General features: G+C 38.0%; 2 protein-coding genes across 3 annotated transcripts in view; both read left to right on the top strand.

Moving 5' to 3' along the window:
- Positions 1–6,912: 6,912 nt before the first annotated feature.
- On the top strand, positions 6,913–13,450 carry THAP1 (THAP domain containing 1). Its single transcript, XM_072404564.1, has 3 exons — positions 6,913–7,209; positions 10,780–10,975; positions 11,508–13,450. Exons 1-3 carry the CDS (start codon positions 7,139–7,141, stop codon positions 11,892–11,894), a joined length of 654 nt encoding a protein of 217 aa, XP_072260665.1. The 5' UTR covers positions 6,913–7,138; the 3' UTR covers positions 11,895–13,450.
- A 4,437-nt stretch (positions 13,451–17,887) lies between these two features.
- Positions 17,888–22,933, top strand: part of LOC140326192 (coiled-coil domain-containing protein 17-like) — a 32,364-nt gene continuing 27,318 nt past the window's right edge. For both annotated transcript variants that reach the window (XM_072404563.1, XM_072404562.1), the window contains exon 1: positions 17,888–18,425. In XM_072404563.1, coding sequence (XP_072260664.1) covers positions 18,291–18,425 — 135 coding nt within the window. In that variant the 5' untranslated portion in view covers positions 17,888–18,290. The remainder of the gene's footprint in view (positions 18,426–22,933) is intronic.

The following is a 22,933-nucleotide window of genomic DNA, read 5'->3' as shown; positions in this document are numbered from 1 at the left end:
GACACTTACAAAAAGCGTTAAACCTGTACTTTTTTCAGGTGGTTAACAAACGTATTGTAATCTGATTGTCATACATTTTATGACAATCGGATTACAATTGTAAGAATATACTCACCAGGTCCCCGCAGCTCCTCCGGACACGTCCTCTCTCTTCTGTGTTCTCCCGGCGAGTGCTGTGACGATCTCCGGGGTTTCCCGGTGACGTCGGTGCGGGAGGCGGGGCGGGAAATTCAAATAACTTTTTGTATTGAACTCAATACAAAAAAGCTGGATTGAGTCCAATACAAAGAAATCTTTATATAATATATATATAATTGTTTTATATATATATTATATAAGCTGTACACATACATTGCATTATACACTAATTTTGTTTAAAGATTTTTTTTTTTAAGATTTTTTTTTTTAAGATTTTTTTTCTTTGTTTTATAAAAAAAAAATGTATTAATAAATTTATAAAATTTTGGACATATTTCGCTGAGTTATGCGGTAATTCGTTGTAATTCTGTGAATTATAAGTAATTATTGAGTAATTCGGTGAATTATAGCATACAACCTAAAATAAATTCTTTATAAACACTTTTTGCATGGAAGTTTGGAAAGAATTAGAATACCCAGCGTTCGCGTATGCGTCCCTCGCCGATTCCTGATGATGTCCGTGCGTGCGCCCGTCGATGGGGGTCGTAGCGCGAAATTCAAATATTTTGTATTGGATTCAATACAAAGTCCTGTATCCAATCCAATACAAAATAATACAAAATATATTTATGTGGTTTTGTCTATAGGTCTGTGACGTTGGACTCTGTTTTAAAATTTACCACACTAGGGAGGTGTTTTAGAAAAATATATTACTATACAGTATACCGAATTATCGCATTTTCAGTATTTTTGATTTATTTATGTGTTCTTGTTTAAGCTGATTTTTGTGTTTTTTATTTAATTTTATTAAAGGTACATTTTTTTTTTTTACATGATTGTGTTTCAAACTTTTTTTATATTCATATCTACTAGACACTTGTTCGGACATATTGCTGTAAGTTACAGGTCTACAATTTAAGAAAACTTCATGAAAAACAGTGTACCGCTTTTGGTACAGAAATCTAGACATCAGTGTAACGCCCAAGTGGTTAAAGTGAACTTTAATCTGCAAAAGGATCATAAAGCAGAACTAAAGTAAAACAATTAAATAAATAAAGAATTGTAAAGAAACCCTGGTGATCGTCACTGCACTCCCAGGGAGAAGACTGAAGAGGAAGGACGTGTCCGGAGGAGCTGCGGGGACCGGTTGAGTATATTCTTACAATTGTAATCCGATTGTCATACAATTTATGACAATCGGATTGCAATACAACGTTTGTTTAACCAACAAAAGTTCGGGTTTAACGCTTTTTGCAAGTGTTATTACCCCGAACCAAGGTCGGGTTTACCAGCCATGTGGTTAAATATTGAAAACAAATAAACATGTGCAAGCACCTGGCTCAAATAGTTTTATGTGTTATTAGCCCAATCACTCCACTAGCTGTGCATAAGTGTAACATAAGGCTTTAAAGAACAAACATGGAGACTCTCACATTTAATTCAACAAAATTACACCTGCCACATCCCGAAATTAACATTTGAAAAACATAGGACTTGCTAAAAAGCTGCTAAGCTTTAAAATAAATGAACACTATTTGTGCAAACTTATATAGTTTTATAATATTTAATATTAATGTAATATTTTAGTAGGTACATTTTTTGCACTCTTCATTCTTGTCTGTTAATGTAAATCTCTATTCCATTTAGTTATATTCTGGAATGGTACATGGTTTCTTCAGTACCAAGTAACATGGTATACTCAAATATAGATCTGAGTAAAAATGCTAGAAAAAAATGAGGCAGCTTTAAAGCCTTTGTCAAATATTTGTCAAGTGACATGTAGCAGCCACTCTACAAAAGGGAGTGTATATTTACATCCCCTGAAAGTTAGAGTTTTAACACCCACTAGAAATTAAGATACTGAATACAGGGAAAGAAACAAGCATATGCCTTCAATTATTAAGAAAATACATAAGAGAGAGAGATGTCCACACTTCATAGGTTCACAAGCTACTTTTTTAAATGACCAAGTCAAAATGATCTACCAACAATAAAAATGCCATATAAGTGTCTGGAGCTAATGAGACATTGAATGGCAGAACATTGCACAGACATTGCACTACAAGACTATAGTGACAGGAAAGCTACAGCTCACCTGTCAGAGCAGATTAACATGCTGGACAAGAAAAAGAACTGCTAACCAGAACCGAGCCAGGGCTCCGGATCACTCACACTCATGTAACCATGGCGATCCTCCCCTGACTTGGCTAATTTCAAACGGCACAACTGAAGATCGCTCATGGCACAGCAGAGCAGTGCCGCAGAACGGTGGTTGAAAATCACTGGTGTAATATGACATTTTTAGTTTTGTGACAGGTAGGAAAAAATTTGGGGTTTGCACCTCCTTGCTATGTAAGTGGCCCCGGGGGTTCATGATTTGTATGTTTAATTTCGGGCTTCTAGACACACCTATTTTTAAAACTGCAACCCTGATGTCCAATTTCAACTATTTTTTATATTTATGACCCCTATATTTTAAAAATGTTTGTTAAAGGTGAAAATTTCAGTCAGTATGACATACTGTTTAGTAGATCTGGAGGTTTGTACTGGGAGGGATATAAGGCTGCAGTACATGACATGCAGCATTCATACACAAACACAGCTGTGAAATTTTCCTGACAATGATACCCATTTGTAAACGCCCCCTGGTAGATTTATTTCACGGGTAGATGTATCCCCCTCCTCTGCAGTGTCTACGGGAGGAAGGGGATCCCCTATAAAGGGATCTCCTGTCAGCGGCCAAAGGGAGCCACAACAAGGAGGCTAAAAAGCCTCATGGCCTCATGGCTCCGGAGCTGCAGGTTGCTGTCCATGTTGAGCATTTTAATTCCAGTTTTAGCACCTCTCGTGTTTAAGCTTACCTCGGATCCTTCGCTCACAAGTCTTCGTCATCGATTCCCACTTGAAGTAGACACCTCACTCCCCCCATCCCCTACTCCAATACTCCCTACACCCCCCCCCCCCTATTTGATAACCCCCTACCCCTTGAATACTTCATTTGCTTTGCTGGTCAATGCCTTGTTACAGAGTCTAATTTCCTTGCTTATAATATGTTCCTGTATAATTGCTTTAATTCTTATACTCTGTATTATTGTTATGTTTACTTAGGCTTATTCTTTATGTATACCTGCTACTATAATTTGTTTTTATTTATTTGTGTATTTACTTGTTGTGTATGCAAATATTTTGAATACAAATCAATTGAAATAATTCCAGTTTTAGGGGACATTTAGATATAATTAATTGGTGCCCATTGCACATAAATGCATTAGACAAAGCACCTTACTCTTACACAACACATACATTTACATAAATAGGTTGGCAAATAGGTTTGGTACTTTTTTGTATATAATAAAGCTAAAAAAGGCCTACTCTCCAAACCATGGGATTGGAATGTTTTCTCAGGAGAGTTTACCTGCTCTGCATTCCATAGAAATCTTTCTAAAAGGTTGGTAATTTTTTACCTACTAAAAGAAGGTGATTGGCGGGGGGGGGGGCACAAAATGTAAGCAGACTTTCTGCTTTAGTAAATATCTGCATTAGGGGCTCATAAGAAATGAGTGGGCATAGCCACCATATACAGTTAGGTCCATAAATATTTGAACAAAGACAACTTTTTTCTAATTTTCGTTCTGTACATTACCACAATTAATTTAAAAAAAAAACAACTCAGATGCAGTTGAACTGCAGACTTTCAGCTTTAATTCAGTGGGTTGAACAAAAAGATTGCATACAAATGTGAGGAACTAAAGCTTTTTTTTACACAATCACTTAATTTCAGGGGCTTAAAAGTAATTGGACAATTGACCCAAAGGCTATTTCATGGGCTGGTGTGGGCAATTCCTTCGTTATGTCATTATCAATTAGGCAGATAAAAGGGCTGCAGTTGATTTGGTGGGGGGAGGGGCGCTTGTATGTGGAAGATTTTGCTGTGAACAGACAACATGCGGTCAAAGGAGCTCTCCATGCAGGTGAAACAAGCCATCCTTAAGCTGCAAAAACAGAAAAAAAAACATCCGAGAAATTGCTACAATATTAGGAGTGGCAAAATCTACAGTTTGGTACATCATGAGAAAGAAACAAAGCACTGGGGAACTCGGCAACGCCAAAAGACCTGGACGTCCACGGAAGACAACAGTGGTGGATGATCGCAGAATCATTTCCATGGTGAAGAGAAACCTCTTCACAACAGCCAACTAAGTGAACAACACTCTCCAGAAGATAGGCGTATCAATATCCAAGTCTACCATAAAGAGATGCACTGCAAGGTGCAAGCCACTCATACCCCTCAGGAATAGAAAGGCTAGCTTGGACTTTGCTCAAAAAAATATCTAAAAAAGCTATCACAGTTCTGGAAAACATTCTTTGGACAGACGAAACCAAGATCAACTTTTACCAGAATGATGGCAAGAAAAAAGTATGGAGTAGGCATGGAACAGCTCATGATCCAAAGCATACCGCATCATCTGTAAAACATGGCAGAGGCAGTGTGATGGCTTGGGCGTGCATGGCTGCCATGGCACTGGGACACTAGTGTTTATCCATGATGTGACACAGGACAGAAGCAGCCGAATTAATTCTGAGGTGTTCAGAGAAATACTGTCTGCTCAAATCCAGCTAAATGCAGTCACATTGATTGGGAGGCGTTTCATAATACAAATGGACAATGACCCAAAACATACAGCCAAAGCAACCCAGGAGAATATTAAAGCAAAGAAGTGGAATATTCTTGAATGGCCAAGTCAGTCACCTGATCTGAACCCAATTGAGCATGCATTTCACTTGTTGAAGACTAAACTTCGGACAGAAAGGCCCACAAACAAACAGCAACTGAAAGCCGCTGCAGTAAAGGCCTGGCAGAGCATTAAAAAGGAGGAAACCCAGCATCTGGTGATGTCCATGAGTTACAGTCTGTCATTGCCAGAAAAGGGTTTTCAACCAAGTATTAGCAATAAACATTTTATTCTCAGCTTTTTAATTAGTCTAAAAACTTTTGAGCCCCTAAAATGAAGTGATTGTGTAAAAAAAGTCTTTAGTTCCTCACATTTTATGCAATCTCCTTGTTCAACCCACTGAATTAAAGCTGAAAGTCTGCAGTGCATCTGAGTTGTTTCATTTAAAATAATTGTTGTAATGTTAAGAACCAAAATTAAAAAAAAAAGTTGTCTCTGCCCAAATATTTATGGAGCTAACTGTAAAAAAATGTGGATATCCTAACAGAAACCTGTACAAATGCAAGTTGCTGGATGTCTCTAGCTTTAACACTTACAATTACTGACCTAGAACATGATGAATGCAGCTCAAATTATCTTGAGTTAGATGAGAAGTAATCTTCATACCTTTCAAAATAATCCTTAATTTAAATTGTATGTAAACCCTAACCATGAACTTCTGGTTGTTCCTTTTTGGTCTTTTATAGAACACTATGGGGTCTATTTATAAAGCAGCAAATCTGACATTCAGTGAAACATTCCCTAGTAGAAAACCAATTACTGGCATTAAAATACACAGACCTGGAAGACTCTACACCAGGGAATGTTTCGGGGAATGTCAGATTCCCCGTTTTCTAACTAGACCCTTAAAAGTGTTTTGGTGTATCCATTTGATAATTGTGAAAATTCTTGTGAGCTGAGCTCTGCTTGTGCACAATTGCCAGGGGACATCTTCCTTGTAATCCATCAGAAATGAAGTAGGCAGGGCTGACAGCAAGTGTCAATGAGAAAGGTAGGACAATACTTTATTTCTGGCACATCAACCATTACTTGCAGCATGTTAAAAGGTATAAAACATTGGGAAATGTGCATGTTTTGCAGAGATGTACTAATTATATTTTTGTTTGTGCTTTGACATAAGCTTAAAAAAACAAAATCTTTCTCTTAATAAAAAAGTGTTTATCATTAACACCTCTAGGTGTGTTGGATACCCATGTCCTGCTGTACACCATGGTTCCTTACGGCTGTGAATGACACTACAGAGCAAAGAGGGGCACCAGGAATGTGACCGGAAGCATGGAATGCTGAACATTTTTCAGCCAATTTATCTTAAAGTAGAACTAAAGTTGCACTTTACTAAATTAAGAATCAGGCAGGGTGTTTTTGCAGAAAGGGACAGGCAATGTACCTTCTGCAAAAACCTTACCCGCCTGATCGTGTCAGGATTTGTAAAAAGCTGCACAGCATCAGCTTTGGTCACTGGGTAAACCTGGTAAACCTGGCAATCCTGTCTTCCGTTACATGTGGATCAATGAAGCCTGCGCAGGCACCATCCTAGCACGGCCGAACAAGGGGGCGGAAGTTCATCCCTGGGTAGAAGAAAGGAACATGGCAGTGCCCTGCGATGGAAAGAGAGTCGTGTGGGTTTAGTTCTGCTTTAAAGACAATATCATTTTCTTGAATAGCATGGGTGGGTGTGAATTGTGTATTAACAGTTTTTATTTATATATATATATTTTTTTTTTTTCCTGTGACCATTTTTCAAAGGTATTGCAGCCATTAGTTCATAATGGCAGCCAAAAACAATATTATGAAAAATGGGTCAGTAATGGCAGCTTACACTGTGGCTCTTTAGTCCCTCTAAATCTTCATGCAGTAATCTGCAGGTCACACATTGCATAACATTACACGCTACAACTCTGCATTGAAAGCAGCAATATTCCTATTCAGCGCAAACATCACGCACACAATATGTGTGAATTGGGCGTGGCTTATGTAAATTAAGCATGTGACCTAAAATAGCAAATTGGAGCGAGCGCTCATTTAACAAACGTTACGCCAATTGAAGCGTTGTCGGCCATCTTGGACTCGGGAGCAGAACAACTCACTAATTTGCGCTCTTTTAAATAATTATATTCGAGCAAGCGAATAATCTAAAACCACCTCTTCCATCGCACTACTGAAACGGGGAGCTCTGAAACACTCTGGCAACTTCCCGGCGTGAAAGACCTGCACCAAACCTCGAAACCTTCCTGAAAAACACACGAAGGCAGTGAGAGCGGGCAACGATGGTGCAATCCTGCTCTGCCTACGGCTGCAAGAATCGCTATGACAAGGATAAACCTATCTCTTTTCACAAGTAAGTAACCAGGGAACGGCGTGCACATCGCCTGTTTAGGTTAACACTTGAAACTAGTGCTGGTCCCCGAATGCTAGGACCGCGCGTGCGCTCTTTCACCAGCCGCTCCTTCTAGGGCCGGTGACGAGGAGGAATGCGCGACCCCGTGGCTGGCGGTGCTGCTGCTGCGCGCTCCCGCTCATTGCAATACGAGGCTTAAACTTCTTCTCTGACAATGATATCTCTATGCATGCCAGAGTAACATAGAAGTCAGTTCTGTGGAGAAAAAAACAACTTACTGACCTATTTAAGGCAATGAATGTACAAAATATTATATTTCATTGCATTATGCTTTTTCGCATACCTATATAGTTATGTATATTTGTGTATTAGGACAGCGCTAAGTGCTCAGCTGCACAAGGCCCTAAATCCGTTTTGAACAGGGGCCTATTCTTTGCTATGTCCCCCAATCTTCATAGAGACCTATCTAATGTAAAAATGATGCTGAAAAAAATAGTTAAAAATTGGAACTACAGTGTTCTCCCCAGAAATTTTTTTCAGCCGGGTGGTAGGAAGCTGTAGCCGGGTGGTAAAAAAGGGGGTGTGGCAAAACACGGCAAATTTAGTGCTCCCAATTGTTTATGCCATGGGTAGGAAGTGAAGACTGAAGGGGAGAGGTCCTCTCCACAAAAATGTAAAAACAAAAAAAAAAAAAAACATAAAACGCACATTTTTCCATTACATAACAAAGTCACTCTTTAATATAATGTTAAAAATGTGGCAATGTTTTAATAGCATCATGCATGTGATATCAGATGAGGACAAGACAGACAGTGACCCCGTCTCATCACTGCCCATATTCTATATCAAAACAGTTTGTGAAGTTTATCCGCCGTGTGTAATGTCATCGGCAGCGCAGTGTGATAGCTATGTGAGTGTAAAAGCTTCTTGTCATATTCTGTAGCCTAACAACTCGCTGTGTTCAAACCTTCAGATCTCCTAAACCATTGGTTGTATTAACTTGAAATTTTTAAGGTACATGTGGAGGCATAGGAAACTGAAACTGTAGGTGCAAGTGGGGGACACTTGTGGCTAAACCTTTCTAAAATGTAATTACTATGGCAGTATGAGAACATAAATCTCTACCTAGCAGAATGTGCTGCCTCTGCTCTGTTACATATATCTGTCTGCATCTTACCTCAAACCCCAATTTCTCCAGAATTAAGAGGTGCAGGGAAACAAAAATATAGGTGGAAGTGGGAGACACGAGGGGCTATCACCTTTCATCACCATGGCATCATTACAACATTAAAAAGAAACTGTCCATCACAATGCACTTCCTTGTTACACATGACTGTAACCTTCTAGTACCTCAACCTCAATAACATTTAGTGGGCAGAGTTCATTTTCTAATCATACCATAGTGATGAGGTTTTAGGGGATGTTAGTCACAGATGTTCCCCACTTGTACCAATATTTTTGGTTTCTTACACCTCCCCATTCCCCAATTGAAGTTCAGAATGTTAGCTAAGTGGACAGGAATATGTAACAGGGCAGGGAAACCCATTTTAATGGGCAGAGTGTTTTATGTTCTAATGATGCTGTAGTAATGAGATTGTAGGGGGAGAATGTGCCCGACACTTGCACCTATATTTTCAGTTTTGTACCCCCACCCTCAGAGAAATTGGTGTAGAAAGAAGAGAAGCAGACAGTAGTTTCATAGGTAGATATAGATTTGTGACAGGTAGGTATATATTTAGGGGCCCCACCCCAGTGCTTCTTGCTATGTTAGTGGCCCCCGGGGTCCCCAATTTTCACTTTCAATTTAGGACTCCTAGTTGCACTTTCCTCAGAAACAGCAACCCCAAAGTTTAATTTTCATAACTTTTTACATTTGTGACCCCCATATCTTGAAATTCTTTAAACCTGGGGGGCTGGAATTGTAGTAACTAGTATCTATGAGGGTCCCCTGTACACTCTGAAAATTACAGGTCATTGTGACATACATATTAGGAGATATGGAGGTTTGTACACACGTTGTGCACGCGAGCTAGCAGTGGATACATTTCAAAGGCAGAAATCTGAGCTCGTGCTATGAGATGGGGACGGGGCTGCCTATGTCTCCTTCACATGAAGGCTGCACAGGAGGACACAGAGCACAGAGCAGCCTCATTGATATCTGTGCATCCGAGGATGAGAGCTGGGCGGGGTATTCAAATCAGCCGGGCGGAGCAACCGGCTAAAAACCTCTGGGGAGAACTATGGAACTATTATATAACTACCCCCCCCCCCCCTAGACACACACCCCCAGTCACCAGGCTTCTGCCAGTGGCACAATGTTTCTTGGGATGGTTGTGTAGCCCAATGTGATTACATTGTGTCCATTGGGCCTCATTAACTTTGCATTCCTCTGGCAGGATTTGTAAGTCTGTGATGGGGTCCGTGCTGATTTGATGACCTCCAGAAGTCTAGCTACCACTAGTGTGAACCTAGCCTATTAACAGCAGGCTGGATTCATTCTGTCCACAATAACTGACTCCATTTTTATTGTAATTTCCATTCCAGCATTGTACACATGCTAGATTGTCATCCCCCGAGATGAATAGTCATGATTGTCCAGCTGTGCATTGTGGTGTGCTGCAGATTAGTGTTAGCATGCCATTGAATAAGAAAAGTGCCACCTATGTAATGTGTGGAATGAATAGGTGTGAATATTGTTTATAGAAGAAACTTACAGATCTCATTCAGACTTTGTGCATTGTGCAATGCATTGTGTTGGGGCATCTCATTCCTCAATAACGGACTGCCAAACCAATGCCGCAGATCAAAAATTATAACCTGACCCATATTATCCTCTACAGCACAGTGGGGGTGATTTAGGCAAACTTTCCAAGACTGGATAAGATACAGTTTTGTTGGAATACCTGGGTTATCTAGCAAAACTGTAATGGATTTCTTAAAAAATTATTTTCTATTAGGCAAATGTTTCAGTCCTGGACCAGATTTGTTCCAGGTTTGCTGGATCACCTTGGTTCTCCCATGATAGTCTCTCATCTCCAGTCTTGGGGAGCGTTAATAAATCGGGCCAAGTATGTTCACTGGGACAGTCTCTTTAAATCCAATTCTCTCACTTATAATTCCCTTCCCAGGTCACTCCAGTATTCAGTCCCCTCATTCTCCCATTAGCAGCACAGAGTTTAGTTGATGAAAAGTCCTTCGCATCAAGCAAAAGCATTTGGGCCTGGCAACTAGGTCTGAGAAAGGCATCATGAAAGGAGGTCACATTCTGCTCCATACCCCAGAAGCTTTGGGTATATTGCACCAGATGCAGGGGAGATGAACATAGGTTGGTTGAGGGCTGTGGTTTAAGGGAACCCTGTATGGGCATTGAGACATTTGATCTTGAAAAGTAGTATTGGCTGTACCATACTCCAAGTTTCAGAATGTATATGTTATAGTGAGTCACTGTATGATCATTCATCTTGGAAAACAGATGACTTCTGTGATGCATGCTGAAACAAATAAATAATATTGCATTTTTCTGTTTTTATTTTATGTGCAGTTTTTAATTATTGTTTACCTCTCCCCCAGGTTTCCATTGACAAGACCTCTCCTGTGTAAAAAATGGGAAGCTGCAGTTAGAAGGGCCGACTTCAAGCCAACTAAATATAGTAGTATCTGCTCTGACCACTTTACACCAGACTGCTTCAAAAGAGCCTGTAATAATAAACTTCTAAAGGACAATGCAGTTCCAACTGTGTTCTCTTACACAGAGTCCAAGCCATTAGTAAGTTAAAATTCTTATTCGTATAGCTCTTTATAATTGATTTATTTATCTCACTCGGTTATTAGGTTAGAATTATTTGAGAAAAATAAAAAGGCTAATCCCGATCTGAGCATTTAAATAACACCATAGGAAACCCATTCCACTTTCATGTACACTACCGTGAGCTACATTGCTGCAGACACCAGCAACTTTGGTCAATTGATTCATAATTCGTGGTCTGGGGATTGTTAATAGGCCTTAGATTACAATAAAATGACTTTCTGGTGATTTCTGATTTTTTTGTTATATCTTGCTATAGTTTTTAACTTGCAGTGTATCTTAAGCAGTAGTTTAAATCCCAAAATTTACTTTTAATGGTCACTATATTTACTGTTGTCCCACAACCTCTTGTTTTGTTTTTCTTTTGCCTGTTACTTTGTTATATAGTGTCTTTATTTCAGAAAAAAATGGTAGGTAGGTGGTAGTTATATGACCTGTAATCCTTGTTTTTTTTTTTTTTTTTTAAACAAACCCTTAATAATTTTTATTTTAGAGTACAAACTCTGTTAAAAAGGAGGAACAAAGTACACCAGCACCCCCTTCTGCTCCAGAACTGGACCCGGCTATTGGATTATTGCTACCTCCTCCGTACACCCCCAGTCACATAGCAGTGATTTGTGATCACAATTACACAGTGGAAGATACAGTCCATCAAAGGAGAAGGATACAACAACTGGAAGAGCAAGTTGATAAACTCAGGAAAAAGCTCAGAATTGCAAACCAGAGGTGCAGAAGACAGGAACGTAGTCTGGAAAAACTTGAAAAAGAGGTTTCTGATTACAGAAATGCATCTGGAATTGTGCTTCTCCCCAGTAATTATTTTGAACTTTATAATGAAAGTGAAACGGAAACAACTGAGACCCAAGCAATCATAATCTGATTCTTTACATGATTTGTTTGGGAAGAGTATTGCATACATGACTGATATATGTAAATCCAAGAGATCATAGCTCATCTATTGCTTCTTAGAGGTTCTAAAATGTTTTAGTAAACAGGTTTAGACCAACTTCTGTTTTGTAAAAAACTGCTTGATGTATGACAACATTTTGGTATTGCATTATTATATTGATATTTTTTTATTCCTAAGCAGACCTGAAATGAAAGTTTTGTGTTGTCTCCTTTGGTATCCTCACCCTTCCCAAATTACCTATTACCTAGATGAAAAGCATAACTGAAGGAAAAAAAGAAATATACTTACCATACCTCTATCTTCTTCATCACTGGGTAGAATCTACAGAGAAGGCACTCCAGTCTATTACAAGAGATTACAGCTTTTCTGTGTTTCACAGCAATCTTCCTACAGGGACATGGGCATCATCCTCACCTGGGTGACTCAGTTAGAATACTGGGTTTGGCAAGACTAACTTTCTTTTCAGGTTTGCTTTTCACCTGCTAAGAGAGGTGATTTTTGAGAGGACCAGAGTTTGTATGTGGACCTTCTGTTTTAGTGAAAGGTCTACTTTGATAACCTTGACCTAAAAATGTGTTTATATTCCTCAATATTGCACTGGAGATTTAAACCTATCACTTCTGTAAAGATTGCCATATCAATTAGGAAGTAAAGGTGTAGTTGAACATTTTATTCTAGTTTGCTTCCAAGGTTACAGATTAAGTAGATGTTATCCAGCATGCTTCAGTTACCTGCACAAATGTCTGAGACAAATAAAAAAAACATACCTTGTATATCTTATTAAAAAAAAAAAAAAAAAAAAAAGAATAACTTGATTTGTGGCCTCATTTAAATTTTTGGTAAACTGTAAAAGCTACCATATTTTAATGCAGATCGCCAGGAATGCGGCCACCCTCATTACAATTCAACTTTTTGCAGGTTTACACATAATATAGCATTTGCTGGGGATGGCCTTTAGGTTTTAGTTTTATGCCTTCAATAGAAATATTAAAGCTATATTATATGTGGGTACGTTGTTTCTGTAATTTCTTTTTCAAAAATAATAAATCGGCATTAAGTAAGGAAGTAAAGTAGTAACCTTACATTTCTTATTTTTATGGTCAATACATTTTCAAGGATATAGAATAAACCATTGCAGTCTTTTTTGCTGAAGCAAGATTTCATTTTAAATTGTATGTAAAGTAATGTTTCCCAACTGTTGCATTTAGTTCAAAATGTATAAATATTGTTTCAGGTTATCTTGGTTTTCAAAAGTTGGCATAGGTGCAAATTCCCATATCAAGCACACAAATAAATCTTTGCTTTCTCATTCTTATTCACTTACAGTTGGACAAGTTCTTCTGTTGTAAGTTCAACATTAAAAGGTAATTTGTATTTGTAATAGGAGTAAATTGTCTAGTGGGTCTCCAGAATATTTGCAAATTATATTTTCCAGTTATGTAGCTTGACTTTTTTTTTTCTCTTTTCATTTGACAAATATTAACCTTTTTGGGTATTCAGACAATAAATCTGGCAGTGTAAAAATATATTCTGTTTTCTGCATTTTTTAAAAATCTTTTGTTCACTTGCAGTAGTACGGCCTTGTCTTTTTTGCTGCCATTTAAATAAAAATGTCTATCTATTTTATGAGGAAGTATGATTTTCTCATAATGACTATAAATGCAATATGTGCAAACCAAGTGTTTACAATAACATTGGAGTTTTGAAAAAAAAAGAAAAAATCTTTAGATGTTTGAATGTTACAGCATCTACCAGTTTAGGGCAAAGAAGCTTACTTATAGGCTAAATTATCTTGCAGGTAACATTCCATTAAAAAACAAAACACTACACTACATTTCTTTAATGCAGACCTACTGCTGAGAAATTATGTAAGCTGAGTGTAGTGGAGGCAGAAAGAAAGCATCAGAGCCAATACCACCTAAAGAAAGAGGTTTGGGGATCTCATTTGTTTTTAGTCAAGAAGACTAGGAGATCTCACACCAGTGCTAGATTTTAAATGAATTGACTCATCCAGCACCAGTGAACATGACTGGCAAATGTGACCTGGCTAATACATATTTTCATATCCACATACATCAGAGGTTTCTAAGGTGTTCACTCTTCAGGTGATTATTGATTCTTCTCCCACAGCAAGCAGATCTGTTAAAATTACTCTCTTTAACAATATAAACCACATGAAATGGAGAAGGAGAGGGAAAAAGTTAAGGCAGATACTGGAAAGGGGGACTGATACCTCTCTAAGGTCCAGGAAACCTTCAACAACTCCCATCTTTCATCTGTATGCTGTCAAAAAATGTTGGAATTTGGTATTTCCAAATGTTTTGGAAGTCTTAGAATTTCTGTGGAAAGATATAAATAAGGGTCTCAGTTAGAACTCCTTAAAGGTTTAGATCTTAATTTTTACTGCCCTATACGGGATCACGTGGGCAACCTTCTAATTATTCTATTCCTGAAAGCAGCGATCAAGATTCTTCCTCCAGTAAGATCATTTGTTACCACACAGGATCATAAACTGGTATTACAGGGCTTGTTGTCCTTGTTCCTTATATCATCCCACTCCAAGAACAGTCTTCCTAGTGGCCATAGAGTTGGCAGGATAAGTATCAGAAATAATTTGAATTCAAAAAGCTATACTTCATCTTTTACCCGAGTATAGTAATTCTGAAGCCCTTGCCAGCCTTATTGCCTAAGGTAGTGATAGAGTACATGATCTAGGAAACCATCCTTTTGAGCACTATTGTTCACCAATCTGGTGGATGATTGGAAGAGCTTGAGCTTGTACAGTCTCTTTAAGTGTCTGCACAGAACTTCATTAGGAAAAACCTATGGATAGAGCCCTAGGGCTACGTAAACACTTGCAATAGTTATCGTCTGATAATCGTCTCGGGGCCGATATCGGACGAGAATTTGGCATGTGTACAGCGCCCGTCGTCCATCGCCTGAACGACCGTCCTGGCGGATTCATGGACGATGGACAACAAACAATCCTAATGGACGTGAAGGGGGAGAGGGCACAGTGGGGTGCCGCTCCATCATTCTCCCCCTCCCCTCTCTATTGAGCAGAACAGTGCTGTATGTACAGCACTCGTTCATGCATCATGCAGTGTTTGTCGTTGGAAAGGATCAACTGTGGTTGGACATTTCCAACCACAGTCATTTCACGTGTGTATGCAGCCTTAGAGTAGAATTTTTCACACTTTCAGGAAATTTCTTCTCACTTTCCGTTGTGTCTCTAGGACAGGAACTGAATTGATTCTTTCCCCTCTGGCACAGACAAAAAAGATGACAGGGATTTTAACTTTTTTTTTACTTTCTCTAAGAGAAATAAAAGGTTTAGTTGTAAGTACACTGTAGGCAAAAATATTTGGTTCAGCCAGATTTTGAGCTTACTTTTTATCAAAGACGCAAAACCAAATTCAAGCTTCGTCTACAGTGTATCAGCTACTTATGTGTGATTACTGCCATTTCCCAGAAAGCAAAAGTAGCTAGTGACGCAAATAGCTATTCTTATTTAAATGAACTTAGCTCAGAGAGCAGTCTAGTGGCACTGTAAGAGATGAGTCATGGGAAATATGAGGACATCTAAGTATGTTAGCATTTGTACCAAGAGGCCATAGAATGAATAAGGATGCCAGCAAAAAATACATGTTATTATACAAATTACCTTCAATCAATACAAGTAACAAGCTTGTATTCAACAGTATTAATCTGCACTGAGGATGCTAAAAGCATAAGAACAATACAATTTTCCAGCCATTCTTATTGTACCATTTTCAAAAAATTAGTATCAATCCAAAAACAGACATAAGGGAGTATCTATAACATTGAGTGATAATATAGTAATTTAAGCTGAAATTTATGTTCAGTTCGATTATAAATTTGCAGTTATTTTGTGTTATCTTTATTTAATATATTCAGTACTTTATGGAGAAGTCTACTAGCTATCCTTTGAAAGGATTGCAGTAGATAAATGTAATGTGTTACATACGCACCTGATGATGTTTGCCAAAGAAGAAAGGTCATGCTCATCTTGGGCAAAAAAACTGACAGTGGTCCCTCCAAAAAGAAAAAAATTGGATCTGTTTGTGCAGCCTTGATTTGTTCACCTGACACTGGAAATGATCACGAAAGATTATTTCACAGTGACTTCTGCACTGGGCTTTACACCGTGTTCTTTATGAGATAAAACCCTCCAAAACTCTGAAGTGTTCAAGTTCTACCTGTCAGAACAGCCTGCATTTAGCAAAAGACTGATACCAAGTCAAACTTGGGGTTTTACACTGCATGCATTCAAAATACATTTAATGATCCTAGATAGTAAGCTCTTCAAGGGTCCTCTCCTCCTCCTGTGTCACTGCCTGTATCTGTCAGTCATTTGCAACCCCTATTTATTTTACAGCACTGCATATTATATTGGCGTCATATAAATATTGTTTGATAAAAATAATAATGATGTATTAATATAATTACAGAGCTGCATGTGTTTCTTTTACATCTCTCTAAAGCACCTGTCACCAACCAGTGGTTGACATTATTTGCAATTTGTATGTTTTATTAATAATAATAAAAAATACTCTAATAAATACTTATATTCTGAATGACAATGTTTGCCCTTATGTTGCACTAAATTCACGAACTGTACTAGAGACAGAAAAACAAGGGAGGCGCAGCGTGACGTCAGTGTAACCATTGCCAAGCCGTACGCTTCAGTATTGTTTCCACCGTTACAACAGTCACCCCGCTCCGCCAATACCGGTTCTCATCCAATTGTTTTATTTTATTTGTTTATTTCTCAGATGCTCTTTTAGGTAAGTATTGACCTTATGTGTATTTTCTTTAACTGTTATATTTAATGGCATCATATAGTTTGACTTTGATAACTATCATTTCTTGTTTGGTCTTGTTTTTTTTTTTTAAATAAACACATAATGAGTGAGAAAAAGCAAACAAATACTTTGTGTTTCTTTAGTAATACCAAAGATATTGCAACTAATGATAATAGTAACAATAGTAATACTTAACTGTGAGCTGTTCAATGAATCAGAGCCTCCACAGTCCTTGTCAGGCACCATTAGGAATATCTTTAAAAAAAAATTATATTAATGGTCTGTGGGAGATAAAAAATGAATTTAGTGGTCTGTGAGGTCTGAAAGGTTGGTGAGCCCCTGGTCTAAAGTCTGGGTGAACACTATCATTGTAACTCAAAATTTTCACATACTCTATACCAGGGGTTTGCAAACTCCGGCCTTTAGGCCAGATACGGCCAAGCCGGAAGTTCCTTGCGGCCTAACGCCCTCTGGTCGATCCTGGGTTGCCGGCTGGAGCATTATGAACTAGGGCCGGCTGGGGGCGTTAGGAACTACCATAGCCGGAGCTCCGGTGGCACCTCCTTGCTGTGGGGCTTCCCTATTTACCGTAGCCGGCATTGATATTTCCGCCGACACGGTAAATAGGTAACGCTCCTTAAAGGTAAATCCCTCTCCTCTGCAGTGCATACGGAGGAGAGGGATTTACCTTCAGGGGTGTTCCCTTGGGGGGGCAGAGCCATTAGGGCGCACTCAGAGTCCGGCCTAATGTGCTCCAGCCCACCCAATAAATGGCCTAGTGGCCATAAAAGTTTGCTGATCCCTGCTCTATACACTGAATTAAGATCAATCAGTTTTAGTGCATACAACCTATTTATCTGTTCTTTTGTTTAATTAGTAAATCACCATCTAGTACTTTCTCACATGCAAATCAAAAATCTTTAAAATCAAAAACAAAAACCATATATTTTTTGCTTTTATCATCTGATGTCTTTTATGATCAAACTTAAATGGGTAATTGAAGCAATATTTTTCAGCAAAAACAGCAGATAGCAGATTGAATCAAACAAAAAGGAATCTGGTAGAGAATGTTGCCACTTTTTCTGGTCTCCTGGCTTGTGCTACTGACAAATTTTAGCAGAATAGTTTATATAAAAACCCACGATGAGGTTAAATGATTTGCAATGCTCAGGTTTATCTGTAGATGTCACTCCCAAGCCTTTCTGATCAGTAGCTGTAGCTTTCCTGTAAGTTTAGAACAGTTATACACAAACACAGGTTGCCAACCAGTTGTCATTGTTAGGACTTGGGGAGGGGCAAGACTACAATGAGAAGCTGGGACATTTCAGGCAACAGATATGTAGTGTAACTGAGGATCTAAATAGGTGTATTGTGTGCCATAGTTTTCAACTTTTATTTATTTTTTTTAAACTCAAACATGCATATTTTCCTATTGGAAGGTGCAAAGGATGGAAGTAGGAGGATAAATCCCTAAATTAAACAAAAAAAGGAAAAAAAAAAAAGAATATCTTGATATTGGAAGTACAACTGGTTTGTGAAAATGACGGACTTATTACGTTGCCCGAGTTGTAATATGACATTCAAATCGTCGCTATTACTTGAAAAACACAGGGAGAAGTTTTGTATTGGTTTGAACACTGGAAGAATAAGAGAAACACAGACACCCCAGGACATGGTAATTGTCAATATAACCTTGATATCCTATATGTTTTTTGTTGAAATGTATACATATGCAGAAAATGGGTGTACCTGTTGTCAAATTGATCTTCTCTTTATATATAAATTTAAAGGGTATCCAGACAAAATTTGGCTTTGTATAGAGTAAGGTAGGATTAGAACCCCTAATGTGTTTTACTGCTATTGGGGGTCCTATTATTCAGATTTCCTTTGTTTTATGTTTTACTACGCAGTCCTCCCTATGTGCTAAGTTCTTGTTTTCCTCACTTTCTGTCCAGTAAAGCCATAGGCACAGTAAGGGCATTAACAGTAACTTTAAGTGAAGTATATAAATCATAGCCTAATATTTGCTTGGATTTTCTTCAGTAAATTGTAAAATCTTCAGCGTAGTGACATGTCATGAAATATTGCCCCTCTGTAGATGAGTTTTAGGCTGCTGCATCATGCTGAAGTTTTATTTCCATATTGCGTAGGTTATCCAGCATGCTGGACATTCAGTTTGTGTGACTACAATCACTTGTTTCAGTAGATAACTTCTCATTACTGCACCTTGGCAATGTTCTACTGTCCCAAAACTGATAAATTATCCTATTTCTTATCTACATTGGGCTATTCCTGACCCATGTTTATCCAATTTTATGCAACAATCAGACAACCAATAAGCTTTACTGAACTATGCTGAAAAAGACATTTATTGTGTTAGAACGATAACTACCTGCATCATCATACACAGTTTCTTCCTTTATTCCAATGAGGGTGCTTACTATGTATTCATTTTCCCACTGAATAGAGCTGCATACACATGTCATTCTCATCTTGGGTGAGAATCTCACAGCAGTCACTCGACACCAGTCATCAATCGGCCAAGGCAGATTGATGAAGTACAGTCAGGGGTGACCACTATTCTGGTCACAGGGGGAGAGCACAGTAGGGTGCCACTCACTCCTCCTCTCCCTTTTACTCCCCGTAGAACAGAATGAGTGTTGTCCATACAGTGCTCATTCGTTCATCTATCATTATCTGTTACTGGAAAGAACTATGAAGGATAATTTCCAGCAACAAAAATCTTATGTGTATACAAAAACTACATTTCATTTGGACATCTCAGCAGGTTCCTGTTCAGCAGATACAACGATCTGTTAATTAGGAATGAGTGTGCTATCCCATGTTCATTTCACCACATGGAGATAGAAAAGTATAGTACGAAAGACACTACCCTGAGGGACACATATTAACACAAAACTTTAAAAAATACAATATAAAAGGCGAATACACAAATCCTTTAATGTCCATGATTGCCTGAGAACTGACCTTCAACCTTACCTTCAGTCTTGCACAGATGTACATTCTACTCTTCTGAACTGATATTGTCTATTCTGATTTACTGATTCTGATTTTAAAAAATGAAGATATTGAGGGGAAATGTGGAGCCAAGGAAGGCAAAATATTAGTAGAATAAGCTTGGGCTTTAAAACTGGACTATGGAACAGTATGACTATCACTGACAGTTCCAGTGTACCCTGGGGTGGATACTTTGCTGGTAGATTTTTTTTTCCCATAAGAATTAGCTTGATTAATTTCAGTTTAAATAAAGACATAGATATTTTAGGCGACAACACCTATTTTTTTATTAAGTGGTATTAGGTGTGAATTGACCAGTGGAAGCAGCATCTACAACAAATCTAAAAGATAAAGTTTTTGTAGTTTCCTCTTAAAACAGGAAAAGTGAGTGAGGGTAACAATGCATGCATAATGGTTTACCACAATAGCATGTGATACCATACTTCAAAAGGCAGCAACAACCCCTGCGACACAACTTGCAGTTGTTATTGGAACTCAGTATGAAAAAAAAAACACATTTTTTGATCCTTTTAAACATCTATAGTTCACTTGAAAATATTTGACATTATTAAAACCAAGTAGGCACAGGGTGCAATATTCTTGACATACAGCAAAAGCATCTGATTCTTACCCAGATATCTTTCATCATCTTGGACAATTTTGGTGTAAACAGACTTTAATTTTTGTCTTTTTATATAGTAAAGAAAAATAATTATTCCATTGCACCTGCTACCAAAAGGCATACCAGAGTCATAGCAATTTGTGTAACTGCTTTGCCCCTCACCATATTAATCCTTGTTCTTTATACTGATCTTTATTCCCAGTTAGGTTGCCTGTGCAGTAAAATAATCAACATATTCAAAAAGAAATCTCATCTTAAAAATATTTTTAAATCTATTTTAAACCTGAACAACAGTAAATATAATGTATTGCATTGTATTGTAATTGTAAAAAGTATTGTATTTTTAAAATATAAAACATATAACTGTTGGGATGTACATAATTATTTCATAACTTTCTGTAATATTTCTTTGGAGTTATTGAACACGTAAAACAGATTGAACACGTAATACCGCCAACATTTCCTGCTTGGTAAATAAAAGTTGTCTTCAGAATGAGAAACATTTCCAGTTTCTGATGTAGTACTGTTCATTAACAAACCCCAGTACATTTAACATTGATACATTACACTGGTATACCAAAACCCTCACTACATTATTAATTGAATACTGCTAAAGCTAAACCCTAGAGCCCGATTGAACTTTAATTTTCAATGAGCTAAATACATTTAAAGAGGAACTAAACTGAAAAGTGCTTATAAAAAAATAAAAACACACTTACCTTCAATCCCACAGGGCAGTCAGATCCATCCGGGGGGGGGTCTTGCATCGGGTCCCGCGTCGTCCTGGCATCCATCCCGGAGCCGGGGGCTCCGGGCGCCGCCAACTTCGCCTCTTTTTCCTGGTTCTTCATCCTACGTCACCCTACCCAGGCGCAAGATCAGATGACGTAGGATGGAAAAAGACTTGCTGATCTCACCGAGCATCGGCAAATTTCTCCTTGCGCAAAAAGTCTCCTTCCACCCTTGTCTACCCTTTTATGTAAAGTGAAATTTCTGAGTTTAGGTACGCTTTAAGGTGCATGACAACAAAAGGTATGTAAATGCACATTTTTTTTAAAGCAGCCACAACCTGAAATGAAAAGGCTGTACACGGGCAGCATGCAGCAGAACATCTTGTCTTGGGATAAGGGATTTTTTAAAGAGATCCGACACATCCCATGCTGAATCAAATCTCTAATCACTGGGGAGCATGAGCTATGCTGATTGTAATTCTATAGGTCTGACACTATAGGGGACATGTTGTACCTCTGCAAAGGAACTGCTTCTTCCTAATGTAAAGCAAGGATCAAACTCTGCAGTGTAGGCAGGGGACATGGTTTTTCCTCTCAGACTGTGGTTGCTTTATATAAAATACCTGTAAGTCATTGAACACATTTTTTAATTACATGGAATGTATTTACCTGTTTTAAACTTAGTGCGCCAAGCGTTCTTTTCCAGCAAGGCAAGACAATAGGATTTCTGTATTAAACAGAATTGACTGCTTAAATATAATTGAGTACATTACTGTTTTGAATGAGCTTCACATAAAAAAAAGGCAGATGACTCAACAATAGTTTTTAGTTCTGTTCACAAACAAAGATTAATCACCAAGGAGAATATACACTTCAAAACAGCAAAGTTGTTTGCTCACTGGCCACAAACGTTGCTGCTCTATATTATTTTACTCATCAGACTATAGAGATGAATTCTACTGGTCAGTTGTCATCTTGTTGAAGTATACATGTATATACACAAATGGCCAGCTGGAGAAGTTATCATTTTTTTCTTGGTTGAGAGCATTTGAGATAACACATATTAGTTTTTATCGAAATTTAGTTAATATATGTACCTTTACTTATATATCTCAGATAAGCTGTCCATGCAAGCAGATTTTTGGGAATTGCAATATTTTAATAGTAGATTAGCTTTACACTGTAAAATGTCCCTAACAATGTAGCCTTTATCTTTGAAGTCTATTTCTTTAGGATTTTCGTTAATTTGGTACACTGCATAAAATAGTGCATATAGGATGTTTAGGTAAATCAAAAGCAAACTTTGCTGTTGTAGCTGGTCAAAACATTGCAAAACAGTTTCTGCCCAGTGCTTAAAGGGAAATGCTTGAAAGGATGTGACATCTATGGCGATGATACCATTTCCTAAAGATTCTATCCCTTTTGTCACTTACCGTGTAATTTAAATGTTAAAACCCAGTTGTAGTTTAATGGAAAAAAAAATATGCTAACTGAAGATGCACTAAAAACTAACTTTTTAAGTATCTTACAGTATTTTTTAAAAATCCAGAGTCAATTCCATCTTGGATTTATGTTATTGCAAGCTCGAACTGGAACATGGAATTTTACCGAGTCTGAGTTCTGATCCAACATTACTATAACTATTATTGACAGGTATAGTAATGTTGCCAGATGATGACAGAGAAGGTTCTGTCATTGCCCCTGATTCATCAAGCAAAATCGGATTATCGGTCTCGCATTCGTATTAGCGCACGGAGCCGCGCTTATCCGACAGCTTTTTACTGGCGATCATGCATTAAAAGTCACTGTTCC

The sequence above is a fragment of the Pyxicephalus adspersus genome, chromosome 3 (genome assembly GCF_032062135.1).
Source record: "Pyxicephalus adspersus chromosome 3, UCB_Pads_2.0, whole genome shotgun sequence".
In the NCBI taxonomy this organism is placed as follows: Eukaryota; Metazoa; Chordata; class Amphibia; order Anura; family Pyxicephalidae; genus Pyxicephalus; species Pyxicephalus adspersus.
This window is presented reverse-complemented; position numbering and strand designations above follow the sequence as displayed.